This window comes from Mauremys mutica, chromosome 11, assembly GCF_020497125.1.
Source record: "Mauremys mutica isolate MM-2020 ecotype Southern chromosome 11, ASM2049712v1, whole genome shotgun sequence".
Taxonomy (NCBI): Eukaryota; Metazoa; Chordata; order Testudines; family Geoemydidae; genus Mauremys; species Mauremys mutica.
In genome coordinates this window covers 11,973,939-11,992,043 of record NC_059082.1, presented here as the reverse complement: position 1 = coordinate 11,992,043, position 18,105 = coordinate 11,973,939, and the positions used below count along the sequence as shown (strand labels likewise).

The window sequence follows — 18,105 nt, the reverse complement described above, 5'->3', positions numbered from 1 at the left end:
TACTCTTCATGTGCTTGTTTTGTACTTTAGATGAGAACTTTAATACGCAATCACTAGAAAGTTGTGTTTAAAGAAATATACTAATGCATTTAGATAGTCCTATGGCGGAAGTGTAGGTGGAATCTCTTGGATAGCTTTTGATCTTTTAAACAAACTTCTTTGTTCCTTTTTTTTAAAGGATTGTACCTGGGTACTGTTTCTTGGCTGCAGTGGCTGATCTATTAAACCTGGAATAAAAGGAAACGTTCAAAATTCTATAGTGTTCATATCAGGTACGTAATATTAGTGATTCTGTTAATCTCCTAAAATTCACTTTTTCAGCAAATAAGCATTAAACTTACGCTGTGGCATGTTTAAGGCATTAAAGGGTACTTAGCACAGTAAATGAATGGTGTCTTGCTCAGGATTTGCATTCAAATTTTAGTGCATACTAAATATAATTCATAATATTCTTGACGTGACCTCTAAATACAATCTTTTCTCAAGATTATCGGACAGTCCATTCAGTAAAAGGAGATGGATCTGTTTGTACCATCTAAAATATATTGCATGGTAACATAAATTAAAAGTAAAGAATTTAGAAACTCAAGGCAGATATTTCTGTTTCTCCATATGCAGCAGCACGTAAGTGTATAAATAAAGTTTGAGTTAAACTTCAGGAATACATTGTTCCTGAATTCATTACTTCATGGTCATATTTCAAGTTTTTTCTGTTTGGGCTTTCATGCACTTCAGTTGAAAAAATCCTTTTGGATGTTTTACTATCTAAAATCCTACTGCTATAAAAATGAGAAGCCAAAGCACTAGTAGTGTTAGATACCTTATTATTTCTAGAACTTAAGTAGACTAATTTTCAACTACCTTTGAATTTGAGACATCTCTTTATCTTACATTTTTAGATTGATAAAAGGTAACATGGTTCAAATGTAACTCGGCATTGTTGCTCTTACTTGGTGCTTGTATTAATAACAGATTTCTTCTTACAGGTTACCATACTAATATACAAATTCAGGTCATTAAATCTTAAGATCATCTTGATGAAGAGATTCAAATTAACTGAGAATCCTAAAATGAATCTTAATGAATTATGTGTGTTACAGTGTACCCCCAAAACTGTCTTACATAAAACTAAAAATTAGCAAAAATCAACACCATTCTCATAAGATCTCCCACTTGATAGAGTACAGATACCTGTTCTAGCTTGGAGGTAAATTTTAGCCTGTTCCAGTTAATTGCTTTAACTACTCAGCTACAGATAGATAACTTTTCAAATGTCTCAGCTTGTAGTAGTTCATTTTACTCACATGAGAGTTCTTGCCAGTATGACACACAAATCAAACTAATCTATGTAGAGAAGCGGTCATATAGCTTACAATGTAGGCAGACTTCAGGAAAACAATTTTGAATGAGGATGCTGTGTAAAATTTAACATGTCAGTCATGTAATTGTATAATATGAAACTTGAGAATTAGAAGTCCTTATAAGAAATCATCTGGCATCTTTGAAAAGATGCATGTGACATCTGATGTGAATCTTCAGTCTGCGGGAACAGAATGCTACGAAGTCCAGGCCTCTCAGATCTACTGATGAGAAAGCCAAAACAGGCTTGTAATTATAGTAGAACAGTACACTCAAATCCTGATGATAATTCTTACACTTAATCTGTGAAATTCATGATTTTTATTCCTTTGGTCAAGCCCATTTAAGATAAAAAAATCTTCAGTCACGGTTGACCTATTCATAAATACAAATATAAGTTAGACATCATAGGTTGACCCAGTTTGGTTAACAGACACTTTTATAAGGGCATCTGGAAAAGAATCCTTTGATCTTTATGACCTTGAACTCGTCCTGTACCACCATGGTATTCTTTGTACTGAATATATTGTAAAAACTATGGTCTCTAATGTTCTCTAATCATTTTGACTGTTATTTAGATCCTCACTTCTTGTCCCTTTAATTCAAATCTTACATATTTTGATCTTTATATTGGCAGCTGTTCTTTAAATACGTTGTATAGGCCTCAGTCATCTCAGTTCACACCTCTAGGAAATCAAGGAAAGATCTCACTTCCAGGCACCTGAGAGCGTATTAATGTGTCATAGAATCCATAAAAGTTTGTTTATGCTCTGGAATCATTTTAGTCCCCGTTGCATGTAACCAGAAAACATGACATCTAAAAACAAATGCGCCTCACCTTGAGCAGAGTAAAGAGACCACGTTAGACATACAAGACTCTTTTAGAGCTTGGTAGCATGCCATCCCTTAGGGAGAGGAGCCATTGTCTATGAAGCAGAGCATTCTGTGTCTCTAGGGCTGCCAGTTGTGTAACTTGTAGAATGAGTTGTTAGTGCAAAGGACATCCATAAGGCTGTCTGGAAATTTCAGATACTTTGATTTGGGAAAGAGGTAAAGGTGGCTTTTTTTTTTTTTTTACACTACACTCGTTCTACAAAGTTACAGCCATTAGTCTAATTAAAAATCTTATTTTTATTCAGATATCAAGTAAGTTAAACTATAAATGGGAGATGCAAATGCTGTTTGGCTTAAATTAATATTTACTAGTGACCAGTTTCCTAAGTGGGGTAAGCATTTTAATAATGCATTTTAGTTAATTAGTGTTTTTCTATGATTATAAGTTAAATAGCTGTTTTGAATATATATGCGTGTCAAATGATAGCATTTAAAGTTGGAAATTGAAAGTATAATGGGCATGTAGTTGGACAGTTATGGAAACAATCATTATTGAACATTCGAGAAATATGATTATTGCCATCCCACTGCTATTCTCTTTTTTTTTTGCTGGGAACATTCTTTTTCAGTTCATCCAGTAGACACTTTTGACAACTGTCTGCTTACCAAATGTTAGCTTCCTCTTCCAAAATTGTACTGACTTTAAAAAACCATTCATGTTCTCAAATCTGCTTTCTTTGTAATTGAACTGTGGTATGTCTGTGTTTGACTGGGCCATTATAACCTGAGTAGAGCCAAATAACTTATCGCCCAGTTGAGTCGTCATGAAAATAACAAGATGTTTAAACTAGAACAGAAATGATCTCTGAACCTAGATAATGTGATACACTATTAGAAGTGTCTGAGATTGGACTTTCAAGTTCAACCTTTCACCATAGCTTTTTTTGGTTACCTTTTATGAAGTCTCTAGTGCTAGATGTTTTCTTTGAAGAGGGAAGTGATAGATGTAAACACTCAATTGGACAAACAAACTTATCTTTGTGTTATATAACACTTATAAAATTTGAGGTTGCTTTGCAGAGGAACCTCTATCGGCTGATTGAACGAGAAATTAAAACCACTGAATAAAACAAATACTGTTGAATGCTATATACTGTTGGATCTGATAGCAGCTGTTGGATCACATTTTAATACACATTTTAGTCCTATAAACTCCTTATATATCATACCTAGGTAAACACTCAGTTGCATACTGGTTACCACTCAAGTTTGATGGATACCCAGATGTGTGGAAAGAAACCAGGCTTTATGAACAAAATTATAATTACATTGTTGGAAGTAGTTAATTTGAAACGTGTTTAAAATGGAAATCTGATGTGGGAAGGGGAAATATTAAATAAAGGGAGTAACTTGAAGGAAAAAGGATGAAGTAAAATATCAATCTAGAAATCTGTACATTAAATATTAAAACTATTGTGAGAATTTATTATGAATACATTCATATTAAAGGTTGCATTTATCTTAAAAATAGATTTTGAAGGTTATGGGAGAAACTTTGTTGGCCAACTGCTGTTAGCAAGAGAATTTTTGACTCATTTGATATAGTTTAGATTAAGGCCAGCATTAGCAAGAATTAGGTGATTTAGGAGCCTAAATCCTGTTAACTTTCAATGAGTCGTATGCTCCTTAGTCTCTCAAATATTTTTGAAAAATTTATTCTTAATTTTTAAATTAAATTAGTTCTTTGTCATCGGGGAGATCTAGGATTCAGACAACATCTGTATCAATTATTGGCTCAGCTGAGAAGTGTAACTTATTTAAAATTTTCTATAATTGTAATCACAAAGAGAGAGCTTTTGGTATTAGTTTGCTTTCTGGGGGCTTTATAGTTGTTGTGGGTGGAGCCATTTACTTCCTTGTCTCTATTAGAAATGTACTGATATTTTAAATACTTATTGATATGGACTGTCAGTAGGCTCTTACTGACATAATCAGTTCTGAAGCTGACCACATGTCGAAAACTGGACAATAAGTATAGAGTTTTGCTATGCTGTTGTAGTTGCCTTACAAGGAAAATTGGCTGCATGGCAAAATTTGGTTAATACATGTACTATATTTAACTGCAATATCAGTTCTTTGGTAATTAGCAAATTATTTAGAAAGTGAATGAAGTGGAAGAAGTAGGCTGAAAGCATAAGGGCATTTCACAAAAGAATCCATTTCAGATTCCACTGGTGCCTGGTTAGTCTTCCCATTTATTTGGTTTCCAAAAGTGCTAGACATAGTGTCTTTTCAAATCGCACCTGTGATGTGTCACTGGAGATTAATGTATCCAGGGTGGGGAGGGTAGTTCTAAATTGTGGAAGAGTTTCCATAAGATCTTTGCCATCCCAGGTTGCCTAGCAGTATGTTGAGGTGCAGATTGTGATTAGGGCATGTCCTTTGACAAGTGCTGTATGCTTTTTGGTTGTCTTTTATTGGGTACGTACTCCCCCCAACCACATGGAATTGTGGTGGCAGCTTTGCGCTAGGCTGAAGATGGCACTTTCGGGTGTTTATATAAAAATTAGTGAATTTAAGTTTTGATTTATTGATTTCCGATACGTTTTTTAATGTATGTTTTCCCCTACAGATGTGGTGAGGAATGTGGTGATCTCAGGATGCACAAAATAGCTGATGTTGATTGAAGCACTGGTAAGTTATTTTTCTTAATATACTTGCATGTGATTTAAAATATATGATTTATAGCTATAATGTTTAATTTGCTGAAAAATTTTTGTTTGAAAATGTCCTTAAACTTGATTGACTTGAAGCATATTTTAAATAAACCTTTTTTTATTTAAAAGTACCGGAATCCTAAACTCTTCTGATTTTGGTGACGTTATGAAATGCACCTTTTAGATACTAATTTCAATCAATTTTAAATCTTTCGTATAATGCTGTGGCAGTCTTCCATTTCTGTGACTTGACTTCTTGATGAGAACAAAGGTTAAAACATTAAATCAAATTTGTATTTGTACAGACTACAATACATCAAATATGTTACCTTGTACAAATAGTACAGTACTCCATCAATATTATGTCTCTATTTGTGGTATAAAATAGAAAATCACATAACAGAATTAATGTCTTAAGCATCCTATTATTAATACCATTAGCCAAGCTTTGTCCTTGTGCGCGCCTATCAACAGCAACAAGGGTCCTTAAGCAGACTAGTTAGTAACTATCTTCAGGGAGTTTTCTAAGACTCAGAGCTCTTTTCCCCTCTTCTTATTCCAAAGATCTGTAAATTCACAAAGGATGCTTTGAGTTTAGGGTATGACCTGCCACATTGAGCAAGTAGTTTATAGGGTCTCATTTAGGAATAGTCCTTTGTTCAGTCAAAATGCAAAGTTGTCAGGTTTGAGTAGGAGAGAAGACTTGATTATATCCAGTGCCACCATTTGGGATGAAAATGGGAATACAACTTGCTTGTTGATTTATATTTTGCTAAAAAGAATGTACCCTGGGACTACTTTGTGTGATCTTTAAAACAGGTACTGAGAGTCAAGTTTCTTTTATCTGCCCAAATTTAAGTCCTCTTGTTGACAAAGTATCTCTGCATAACATTATCTTTGCCCTAATTTTCAATGCATTTTGTGTTTATCTAGAATTTAAGCTTGCATTTAATACTTTTTCATTTGTGAAGATAATCTTCCAAATGTGAAAAGTTCACTCATTCAGTGGTGTTTTCCTTAGTCTGCAGACAGCCTGAACCAGTAGCTCCAAGGTGTGACATGCTTCCATCATCATATTAGGATGATAACTCTGAAACCTGAGGATAATGACTGTTTCATTGTGCCTCACATTAGTAGAGACATCCAGCTAATGTTGTTCTCTGTTCAAACTGCCTTCCATGCCTCCGCAGGTGCCAAAAACCCAACTGTCCCCTCCCTGGCTGCCAAAGCATCTAGCTTCCTACTGATAACTAATTCAAAAGTCCTGCCTTGTCTAGACAAACCCCTGGAGCGTATTGTAAACAGAAAATTGGTGGAGGAGGAGGTATAAGACTTTGTTTCTACCCCCATTGGGGGTAGAATCATACTCTTCTGGCTCCTTCTCATTCATTAAAAGCCTTAGTTCTTAATTTAAATTAAGCTATTTAGAATCTCCAAACTGCCACACTAAAGTACTGCAGCATACCAAGACCTTGCTGCCAAATTTAGGTGCCACTAGTATTGTGTATGGTGTCTTGCTTTTTTAATTCACTGACTACATATCATTCCCCTTTTTGGTTCCCTTATACCCTGCCCACTCTACCTGTCTTCTCTTTTTTTGTGCTGCTTTTTTTTAATGCATCCTACATATGGAACAATCTCTTATGTGTTTCAAGTAATCTTCACTTTTCTAAACCCACTTTTGCCATGCTATCCACCAGAAACCATTGTGTTATTTTCCTCCTCAGCCCTCTTGCCCTGTCTCAACTTCTGTTAAAAGTATGGGAACCTGTATAATTTCTTGGTATGTCATGGAAAAGAGGGGTGAAAGTTAAGGTTAACAGTTAAATTTCACCCCAACTTTCCCTATACCCTTTCTTTGTCGTCTTTTTCTTTCTCTAATTTGGATTATAAACTCATTGTAGTAGAGTTATGTTTCTCCAGCAGCAGCTGAAAACATCCCAGTTATCCTGTACATTGGAAAGTTATTCACTTCCTTATGGTGCTTTGTAATCTCTAGGAGAGATAGACAGAAGTCCTGAACTTAATTTGAGGAAGAATGATCTTTAAAATGTTCTCCTTTAAAATGTGTTTGTAAATTAAGTTTAAATTTAGGACTAGTGATCTGGATTTGAAAGTTTTCTTGAATAAGAAATAAAAGCATTTGAGTTTATCATAAAGCTTATTTTTGGAGTTGGTGTACTCTACATGGTGTTTTGAAATTTTATGTGGGCTGTTACCTTTAATCCAGCCCAACAACTCTTTAAGGTGCTGTGCTGTTTGTTTGCAAATTTTGTCCTCAGCTTGATTTCAAAGGTACCTTTCAGAAGTTACTTAACCTCAAAACAGTCTAGATCTCTAAGATGTGACCAAAGATTCTTGGACCCTTAACTTCAGGTACAATATAAATCCTTGAGAGTTGGAAGAAAACTTCCCTGAGCTAAGAATGCCTTGTCCTATTTAAAGTTAGATCATGAACATCAGTGTCATATCAGAACCCAACAGTTCCAAATGTGTAAAGTTACGATTGTCTCATTGTCTAGTTTAATAGTCTTTCATTCCTGAGACAGCCTTTTAAAAAAAAACAAAACAAAAAAAATTCCTATCCTTACCTAGGCAAAACTCATATTGATGTCAGTGGAAGTAAACTAGTTTTTTCCCTTGGAAACCATCTGTAGTGATTACCCCTCCACATTTTTTAACTGGATAAAACTACAGTGAGCCTTCTGAGATCAGTGAAGGACCTTCTTGTATTTTGTTCTCCATGAAGATCTACCTTCTTGTATGGGTGAGAATTTCACCTATTTCCACATCCTACAATGAAAGAGTGGCACTAATATACAAGCTCTGTCTCTGAGAGGAAGACTTGCTTTGGTAAATCTGTGGCAAAGTAAAAGCCTCAAGTTCTAAACTTAGGAACTTGTTCCTGCCCATTTACCTCGACTGGGATTTCCCTCTTAAATAGCTTTCCTTTGTTGTGAAGTTTAACTTTTAAAAAATTCTAATATATGGAAAAGTCTTAAGCATGAAAAGCTTGACAGTCTTTCTAGTTTCCCTTCTTTGTTTGAAATCTTATCACTTTGTTGGTATTTTATCTATACTTATATCAATAGCATGTATATTTTATGCTTGCATGTTTGGACTTCCCTACTGTACTTTAGGTAACTGTGGGTTTTTGACAAACATAAAAGGTAAAACTGAACACTTATTTTTGACTACAAAAGATTGAAATTTTATTTGTTGCAATGGACTCCTCCAAAAAATCATCTTTCTAAATTAGAGCAAAAAGTTAATATGTATTATGAGAGTGTAAAGAGAAGATAAATTTAGAAATTCTAAAATTTCAAATCTGTTTGGTGCTTGAATATTTACCCAGGTATTGCAGTGGACTGTTAATAAAGATTGGCATTTCTATATTTTGACAAAGTGAAGAAAACCTACCAAGCATTGTATAAATGGCTTTGAGTAGCCTAAATCTTGTTTAATTAGAAATAAAAATACAATAGCCAGTAGGTAAGAGAACTTCTTGAGCAATAGAGTGATGGCTAATGCTATGACTCTACAGAAGGATGTAAAGAGAACATAAGCTTTGTGTACTTAAAAAAAAAAAAAAGAATCTTAGTCATAGTTGATCAGTGTGACTGTTTATAAACAAACATAAAGCCACTGTAGAAGTCTTACTGGAGGAGGAATCTAACTTGGGAAGAAGTGTTAAAATGTTTACTAGATGTACCCTAAAAACATAACACAAAGTTGTAGCTGTGTAGTTTGAAGAATTGGGTCCAAATTACTTTAAATTATTTACTGAATGTTATTAATACTTTCCTCTTATTGTAACTCCTTTCATTGCAGGATCTTATTACAGAAATAGTAACTTTAGATAAGTGTATGCATCTGAAAGTGGTGGTGGTACTTTCAAGATGAGAGATTCAGATTACCACTATGTCCTTTGTTTGCAAACTCATTGGTACAACCAAATATGGCTGAACCAAGCAGAGATACCTTGTGGCTGATGTCTTTTCATAGGATATCAGGGTTGGAAGGGACCTCAGGAGGTCATCTAGTCCAACCCACTGCTCAAAGCAGTACCAGTCCCCACTAAATCATCCCAGCCAGGGCTTTGTCAAACCTGACCTTAAAAACTTCTAAGGAAGGAGATTCCACAACCTCCCTAAGTAACCCATTCCAGTGCTTCACCACCCTCCTAGTGAAAAAGTTTTTCCTAATACCCAACCTAAACCTCCCCCACTGCAACTTGAGACCATTACTCCTTGTTCTGTCATCTGCTACCACTGAGAACAGTCTAGATCTATCCTCTTTGGAACCCCCTTTCAGGTAGTTGAAAGCAGCTATCAAATTCCCCCCATTCTTCTCTTCTGCAGACTAAATAATCCCAGTTTCCTCAGCCTCTCCTCATAAGTCATGTGCTCCAGCCCCCTAATCATTTTTGTTGCCCTCCGCTGGACTCTTTCCAATTTTTCCACATCCTTGTAGTGTGGGGCGCAAAATTGAACACAGTACTCCAGATGAGGCCTCACCAATGCCGAATAGAGGGAAATTATCACGTCCCTTGATCTGCTGGTAATGTTCCTGCTTATATAGCCCAAAATACCGTTAGCCTTCTTTTATCGAGTCACTTATATTTGCTTTGCACTCAGTGGAATGACCCAACAAAAGTAGGTTTTCATGGGTTGTACTGCAAAAACAACAGCAAGTACTATGGTTATCAGATCAACACTTGGCTTCCCTTATTTCTTACAACAGAAGCAGTAACCATAAGAAGAAACAAGAAACTTGGTGAATTTCATTATGTATTGGGTATCCACTTCACTCACCCTAACATTCCCAAATATTTGACACTGGCAAGAATTGTATCAGTGTTATTCTCAGGGTATTAGAGAGAGAACGTGGGTTTTATTGGACCAGAAGATGGTCCAATAAAGGATATTGTCTCACTGATCAGATTTGACAGTGTGGTTATGTCATATTTTGGTGCCTTAATCAGATTTCATTAGTTCCTAAAAATATTTTGAAACATGGATTAATCTCCAAGTGCCTAAATCGGTTTCAATCTAAATTAGTATGTACAATATATGATACATAATAAATTTGTAGTAAGTTTTCCAGTTTAGAGAATATTAGTTAATAGCTACCCCCTACTAAAGTAGAAATACCACTTGAATTTAAAAAACAAAACAAATCAATAGGTATGTGAGGTTGAAGATGGGAAGACCCTGTGATTTGAATATTCTGCCTATCCTCAACTTGTTACCTATATGATGCAACAACTACAAGTTGAATCTAAATAGCTGCTCCTGTATTCCACTTATATTATGTACCTCTATTCCATGTATTTGAAATGGGAGGAAAAATCAGTTCATCCATATAGGAATACTGGGATATGAAACATGGTAAATGGCAAATCGTTAACCCGGAACAGATTTCTATAAGGACTTCATAGTTAGATTTTACATAGTTTGACAGGATATTTTGAAGTGAGAATAGTGGCACTTGAATGATGAGGCAAAACACTCAATTCTATTGTCCTTTTTTTTTTTAAATTAATTTTTGCAGCCCTTCTTACCTGGAAAGATTATGCCTGGAGGTTTTTTTTTTTAGAGGGACCAGATAGTGGTAGAATTGGCTGTAAAATTAAACTGTGTGTTAAGTTAAAAAGCCACATTCACAAGTATAAATCGAAAGAAGGAAATAAAAGGTCACAAATGTAAAGTTAGAATGCAAATTCACTATAGAGGAAACAATTATTGAAAACCATTTCTTGTGCAGTTCAGAGGGTTTTGCCTACAGTGAGCACTTTGTTGATGGTTTGTAGGCTTTTTGAGTTTTTTTTGTTCTGCCATTTAGTTGTTTCCTGTACTTAAGGTTTATGTTTATATGGGTGCAAATAGCAGTTTTAAAAAGTACGTTAGTTTTTGTCTTTGGACCACATTTGGTTTGTGTTTCAGTAGCAATGATGTAATTTAAAGTCAAGAGGCAAGATAACTTGATCTGTTGGGCCAAATGCCCCACTTCTAATGGCAGTCATAATAATGCTTCATCTGGACACTTCTAACTTTGTCACTGATCTGGTGCCTTAAGCCCTGTTGCTGCTTTATGAAGAGCAAACTTTGAGTACATGGCTGGAGGAAGCATGGTTGGAGAGTGACATTAAGCTGGTTGTGTTGAAAGCAATGAGACAAAGCAGTGTAGTTTGCATAATTTTCCGTCTGATTTTGACACATTTGCTCATCCAGTAGCTACTGAAATGACCACTCCATCTGTTTTCTGATATTTGGTCACTTTAAAATGACCATCACCATAGGTGTTTCTCTTTCTAGACTAGAAGACTAGAGCCAAGATGGCACAACTTTAGCAATTTCTATTGACTTCAGTCAACACCTTCATATAGTAACCTCGCTTTCATACCTTTGGCATTATTGTGTTTGATTACTTGTGTGTTTTAAGCAGAGAGAGGGACATTGTTGAAAATTTCATATAATAGCAAAAAATTAAGCTTAGTTTCAACTTGATTTGAGACTTTGGCAAGAAGTACTTGTGTTTTACATTAATTTTAATAGATAGGCCAATCCAGTAAAGTTTGTCACCAGAGATAAAATCCCTCTGTATTTAATTTAATAGTTCCTTATGCAAAATTTTAGTACTGAGTTCATTATGTTCAAAAGGTTTCTTGAACTCTTACTTTCCCCTATAGTATTTATTTGTATTTTTGAAAACTGTTACATGTCATGCTGCCGGATGTGCTCATGTTAGTTGGTGAAAAAGCAGGTGTTCTGGCATGTATAATTTTATATTGAATCAAATTCATGAAGCCTTAGTTCTAAAATTCATGTTTAAAATGCCTTCAAGGTACATAGTTGAATGTTGTCTGTTTAGTTTAAGGATAAATTATCTATATTCCAACAGCATTTTTCTTTTAATTTTTTTATAAAGAGTCAAGTCAGATGAAGAGTGTCAAATGGAGTCTACGAATGGGAAACCAAGATGGCAGTTCCACTGTTGATTGAGAGGTTGAGGAAATGGACTAATGAATGAGTGCTGTGATATATCCATCCAAGACAGGGACACTTTAACATGGACTTCAGTGTTACTAAACCAGAGAAGATTTGGGTTTGTGATCATCCTACCAAAATGGACTTGAATTTCTAAAGGGTGTTGTACAAGTGTACAGAAAATGGATCTGTTTTTGAGGGATGGGTGGCAAAAGTTTATACTCCAAGAAATGTATATTTAACAGGGGAATTATGTTGATATCAGGTATATTACTATCTATTTGGGCAAAATGTATTGTTATGCTATTTTTAAGTGACTTATTTAATAAATGTTTTTTTACAATTTATTCTTGGTTTGTCTTTTTCCTGGCTGAAAAATACTTAGAATGTATTGATGTTTAGGTGCATTAAATTTCTTTGATCATTGGACTCTGAAAATGAGAAATATTTTTAAAGCTGGTAAATACTGAGGGCTTTGTAAGCTTTATGAAATACTTCATTTGAAATATGGCTATATTTGGTTCAAAGACTCCTCAGTTTGTCTCAATGTCCAATATTTTATTTTTAGTTATCCATGGAGTTAAAATGTTCAATTTTTTTATTTTGTTCAGTACTTGGTCAGTTGTCAAAGTCCTTTTGTTAAACTTTCTGAAGCTATCATAGGATGGTACAAATTTCAAATATATTGACAAACTAGCCAACAAAATGCATGGTCATTGGCTTGCAGTGAAGGGTCATCCTGAACTATCTTTGTTTTTGTTTGTGTGGAGAGGTGTGTATACAAAATCTTTATAGTGAACTTCAAATGAGATGCCTGAACAACTTCTTTGCTAAATTTCATGTGCTTTGTGTTGGAAACTTGTTACATTTTGGATTGATTAAAAAAAGAAAAAAAAAGTACACCATTCTAAAAATTTTTACTTCAGTGGAGTTGAGTACCTTGGCTTAATGAGTGTTTAAACCAATCTATTTAAAATGGATTAGAACTAGTCTGTACAAGTATCCAATACAGTTCATGGCCATCCTGTATGCTGTGAGTTTATTGTTGACTTAATAATTCCTTACAAATAAGTGTTAAGTGGAGTTATTTGATCTTTCTTGTTACTAGATTAAAAACACCAAAGTTAACCTATGTGAAGTAGTATTTTTAAAAGTCGGTTATTGTTCAAAAATCACTTTGCCACTTACAAGAAATGTATGTTATTGGTCAACCGTTGGCTAAAGAGAAACAATTTTATACTTAAATTTCATCTTGAGCAGGTAGCCCAACTTTTCTCCTCACATTTGAATACCAGGACAGACTTGGTGTTAATTGAGATAATCTGGACAAAACGGATCTCCAAATGACACACATTGTAGATTTAGCATGAGATATGTTCAGCTGTCATTCATTGAGATAAATTGTTGGAAATCTTCATTCTTAACATATGATAATGGCTGTTCATAACTGTTTAATCTTGCAATGTTGAATGTACACACAACTAGCCAGTCTTGTTTCTGCCATTTATTATATGGTGCGGTTGAGTATTAGACTGCCTAAAAAAGACTGAGTATTCAAACTAATAGATTTTCTTTGTACTGTTCAAGTTCAGTTTGGAATTAGTGCTCTTTTTAGATTGTAATTTATTTTTTTAATTTGTGCTGCGTGTGCAGAGGGTCACTAGCTTTCTTCTATATTTATATAATCACTCACCAGTCAATATTGCACTATTTTGGTATAGCACATCAAATTTACACAGCCCTCATTTTACTGCATTGAAGAGACAGGGTGGATTGACTGAGGGCAAGAATGGGAAGGATATGGGGGAACTGAAAGAAAATAACTTGGGTTTTACTGGTAGAACTTGCTATTGGCCATTGGTTGGGATAGTGTACCATTTTTGATGCACTTAGTATAAAGCCCAAATCAAAACATTACCAAAAAATCAGAACACTGATGCCTGATTCCAGTATCTTGTAAAATGGATAATAAATGTGTGAAAAGCTTAGGTGACGCTTCTAGTTGATTATCACTTTTGCTTGTTGGGGGAGGAGTGGTGGGCATAAAGGCATCTCTTGTGCTTAGATCCCTTCCAATTCCTCAATGAGTGGTGTTTTCTCTACCAGGACATAATATCTGAGATTTTTCTTGGCTTGTAATAAATAACTAATTCTGGACCTTGAATTCTACATTACTGTAAAAAGTCCACTTTAGGATGTTAAGATCTATTATAAACACTAATGGGTTAAGAAATGGGCAATACTCAACCTGGGTGCTATATTTTTTTGCAATAGTCTCTTCAGTTAATGAATTAAAATAACATAGCTATGTTATTTTTGCTCTTCTCAAGAACCACTAGGGAGGCGCTGTTGAGTTGAAAGGGTTACTGTCAAACTGCTTTCTTTAGAGTGTAGTGACTTTCCATTTTTCAATCTTAATTTATAGGTATTGAGTGACAAGGGAAGGCATTATTGATTGAAGATAGATTTTTTTGATTGAACTTTTTTTAAAAATTGCTACCCCTTGGGTGGGGTTGACTTCCAAGGAGGGTTGTTGCTCAAATCTGGCTATTAGTCCCTCTTCCATTCTTTCAAAATGGCTTGTTACAGCACCACTTCCTGTCCAGGGAGGAAGTAATTTTAGCCCATGGACTGAAATATTTAGCAAATCTTTAAAACAAAAGAAACAAATTACATTTCTTTCTGGCTTGAAAAGGGTGTCTGAGCCAGATGGGGTTAAGGTGCCCCCTCAGATGGGGTGGTTTGAAGAAGCCAAGGATGTGGGGGGGTGGCAGGCACCCTTTAGGTGGAGGCTATCTCTTTTTTTGGTAGAAATGAAGGGGTGGGTCTATGGTACATCACCTGAGTTGTGGGGTAAATGTAGAGAGTGTCAATCAAAGGCAGAGCTCAGAGCTGGGAAGGAGCTCTAGATGGCGGCTGTGCCTTAGAGAGAGCGCGCTGAGCTCCGTGCCTTCCCAACACTTTACGCAACTTTCCCTAACTTTTGGGCAGCCTCAGGGGGCCCCCAGAGCCCCTTTCCTGTTCTAGGCACGAATCGGGGGCTAATTGAGCCTTTTTCGGGCAGAAAAGCAGCTTTTGGAGGCTCTCTTTTCGTGCCTTGCTGGAAAGAAGAAGCCGTGGAGAGAGCCCAGGTCGTTGTTTTTCCAGCTTAGAAGCCATGGCGTACCTCCATTTTTGTGCGCTCTCCTAATGAGCTTTTCCCCCGGACCTTTTTTGTACTAATTATCGCTGCTTTTGCTTTCACGGCAGTATATTTTTGGGGGTTAGAATCTATTTATTTTTTTTATTATCTAAAATATATAGTTATCGTTTTACCTCCAAATATTTTGCATCTGATGTTTTTCCACTACCCGAAACTAATATCGGCTTGGTCCTGGCGGTGGTGCATGGATCAGGTAGGTGGGCAAATAATAATATTAATTTTCAGATTTCTGCCGTTTTTGAGTACTTTGACTTTTCGACCGATTTGAGCTGTATTGGGAATGACGCAATAAAATACAGAGATTTTTGCTTCCTCTGTTACTTTGGGAAAGTTTGCAGGATGCTGCTCTGGGCTGTTTCTCTTCCAATTTTTTCTTTTTAAAATGAATATTATTGTTTTAAGTGTCCGTTTTCCTGTGCTGATCAGTGTTGTGTATTGTTATAACTATCATTGCAGCGTCAGGACTTTGTTCTTGATAACGAAAGCTACTGAAACAAACTGGGACCTTACCTTTCTTTCAACTTTTGACAGTAAATACCTGGGCACAGGACATCAAAGCAAACACAGATATCCCCCTTTAATATTTAAGAATTAAAAGATGATGAGAAATGAGGACAAAAGCCAAGGAGAGGAGGGTTCAGTACACAGCAATGCATCGAGGTATGATCTATCAACTTTATTTTATTTTTTGAAAACCTCTGAATACAGTGTTTACCTTGACAGCTTTGGTTTACTATCCATACTTAAGACAAAACATTTAACTGATTTTGATTCCTTTTTTAAGGAATGACCTTGAGATTGTTAATATGCCACACCCTAATTTTTTTTGGTAGCAATTTCTGAAAGTTGTGTTGTGACTTAAGGGCCCATGTCAGAGTCAAAAGGTAATGTACCTTTATTCAAGGGAGCCCCTTTCTCTGTTATGCTTTTTCAGTTTCTGAATTTCAGTTTTTAGGTTTTTTGTTCTGTGAAAAACGACCTTGTCGGTTTAGCCATTGCTGCATTGCACCATTTTACATACAAGGCAAATTTTTCTTTGAAGAATCTCAGAAGTCTAAACTTTAATTGAGGGCCATACAGAAGCCTAGTAGTAGTAAATTATAGTAAATAGACACTAGAGAAACTTACCTGAATGAAAAAAAGTTCATTTTAAAATATAAATTAAAAAGTGCCTGTTTGATTGATGCTCCTTACTTTATATTTTATTTGGGCTTACAGAACTTTGATACTGTTTAGCTATTTTAGGATATTTTGATACAATTTAACCAAACTTTCCCCTGGTGGTGATAGTATTTCATGTTTATAAAATCTAAACTAGGATTGTTAATGGGAACCTTGGTGTCCTTTCATTGCTTGTTTTGTATATTTTTTCTCAGAATGTGTTTACTTTTGTGTCAAGTAATGATATTCTTTTCAGATACTTTATAAATTTAACTTTGATTTGAGGAAGAGTACAGAATGCTGAAAATACTGCTAACATTTGATAGACTTACAACAACATTAAGTCCTTTGTTTTGTTCTTCATTTAGCTTCTAACATTGTATCTTAAACAATATGTTGGCTTAATCTAACATTGAAGTCTAAAAACTTTGCATTGCTCTTCAGTGGTTTGTCAATACATTACATTTTGCCTATTTATGTTAACTTTTATTAAATCAAGACCTGTTCATTTTTCCTTGAGTATCTTTTAAGTAATTGTCAATAAAATGAATTCTAAAACTCTTTGGTATCAATATGTGCACTATGTAAGTTTATCAAATGTATGAATAAGATTCTTGTTCCAGTAATATTTAACCTATTCTTGAACATTATATGAACTTGAAATATTGTGGTAGAAACACATTCATGACCACATTATTTTGTTAGAACCTTTTAAAACTTAATTTTGCATGCTAATCAGGAATGTTTTTAAATTGCAATGTAATAAAAGGTGTTAAAATGGAAATAGGTAAGTTTTTATTTGATTTAAAATGGGTATTGTTAAATTGGTTTAAAAAAAAAAACACCGAATCATACACACAGTATATACAAGGACTTGTATTTTTTAAAATGTTTGACATATTTTCAACCTTAATTATAAGGTTGTAATTATGTTTAAGTGCAGCTGCAAAAATCCTGACTTTGTCAAGAAAAGTTGGTTTGCTTTTTAATCTAAATGTCACTGAAAAATGTGGACTATCAGTAGTAAGAGCAACAGCAATCAGAATAAATACATTTTAGGAGTATAGGAACATTATGCCAAATAAAATGAAGTCCAATAACTGGGTCTAATGGGTGAATAATTGGGATCACACAGACACACAACCCTTGATTTTTTTTTTCTGTCCCAAGGGTATAATATTTGCATAGCATCACATGTGTAATTTTGCTCTTTTGTAGCAAAGATCATGTGTCTAGCATCATTGATTGAGCCATGTGTTTCACCTGTTGTATTAAATAAAAAAGTAAAACACTTAACATTTTTCTCCCCTTTTTCCCATACTTCACCAGAATAAACTTACTGCTGGTAATATCTACTCACCTGGAGTGTGGGAGCAATTGAACAGAGCATATTTATAAATGAGCCTTATTTTCTGAGCTGAGTCAGCTGAATGTCTAAAATACTTTGCTTTCTAAGGTTGACTTTAAGATACGGGGGAAATGATTTCTAGGAAGTAAAGCCTTCAGCTTGTTTTACTGCAACCCTGAAACACATTGATGTCTGCACAGATCATGTTTCTCTGACTTGACTCCCCTCTCACAATTTTGTTGGACTAGCTTAGAAGCATTAGGTTATGTGTGAAGTCATATTACACAATCATGCCTTGATTGGAGGCTACAATATTGAAAATGGATGGGTAAGGTGGATATGAATGGCAGGTGTCACTGATCTGCAAAATATAGATGGGAAACAATGTGTGTGTTTGGTGTAGAGAGTCCATTAGTATAATGACTAGGGAATATGACTGGAATTGAGATTCGTGAATTTCCAGCCCTAGGAAAGAAGGGAAAAAAAACCTTATCT

The 18,105-nt window shown here is 35.1% G+C and overlaps 1 protein-coding gene and 1 long non-coding RNA gene across 10 annotated transcripts in view; both read left to right on the top strand.

Annotated features, from left to right (window-relative positions):
• The window catches only part of LOC123343824, a 44,964-nt gene extending 32,718 nt beyond the window's left edge, over positions 1-12,246 (top strand). For all 5 annotated transcript variants that reach the window (XR_006572375.1, XR_006572374.1, XR_006572372.1 and 2 more), the window contains 3 exons: positions 179-272; positions 4,826-4,887; positions 11,841-12,246. This is a non-coding gene — a long non-coding RNA (uncharacterized LOC123343824). The remainder of the gene's footprint in view (positions 1-178; positions 273-4,825; positions 4,888-11,840) is intronic.
• Positions 12,247-13,375: 1,129 nt separating this feature from the next.
• The window catches only part of CHD2 (chromodomain helicase DNA binding protein 2), an 80,916-nt gene continuing 76,186 nt past the window's right edge, over positions 13,376-18,105 (top strand). For 4 of the 5 annotated variants that reach the window (XM_044978823.1, XM_044978822.1, XM_044978820.1 and 1 more), the window contains exons 1-2: positions 13,377-15,294; positions 15,633-15,761. In XM_044978823.1, the coding sequence (XP_044834758.1) occupies positions 15,700-15,761 (62 nt within the window). In that variant the 5' untranslated portion in view covers positions 13,377-15,294; positions 15,633-15,699. Of the gene's footprint in view, positions 15,295-15,632; positions 15,762-18,105 lie in introns of all 5 variants that reach the window. The other variant, XM_044978821.1, reaches the window with a different exon arrangement.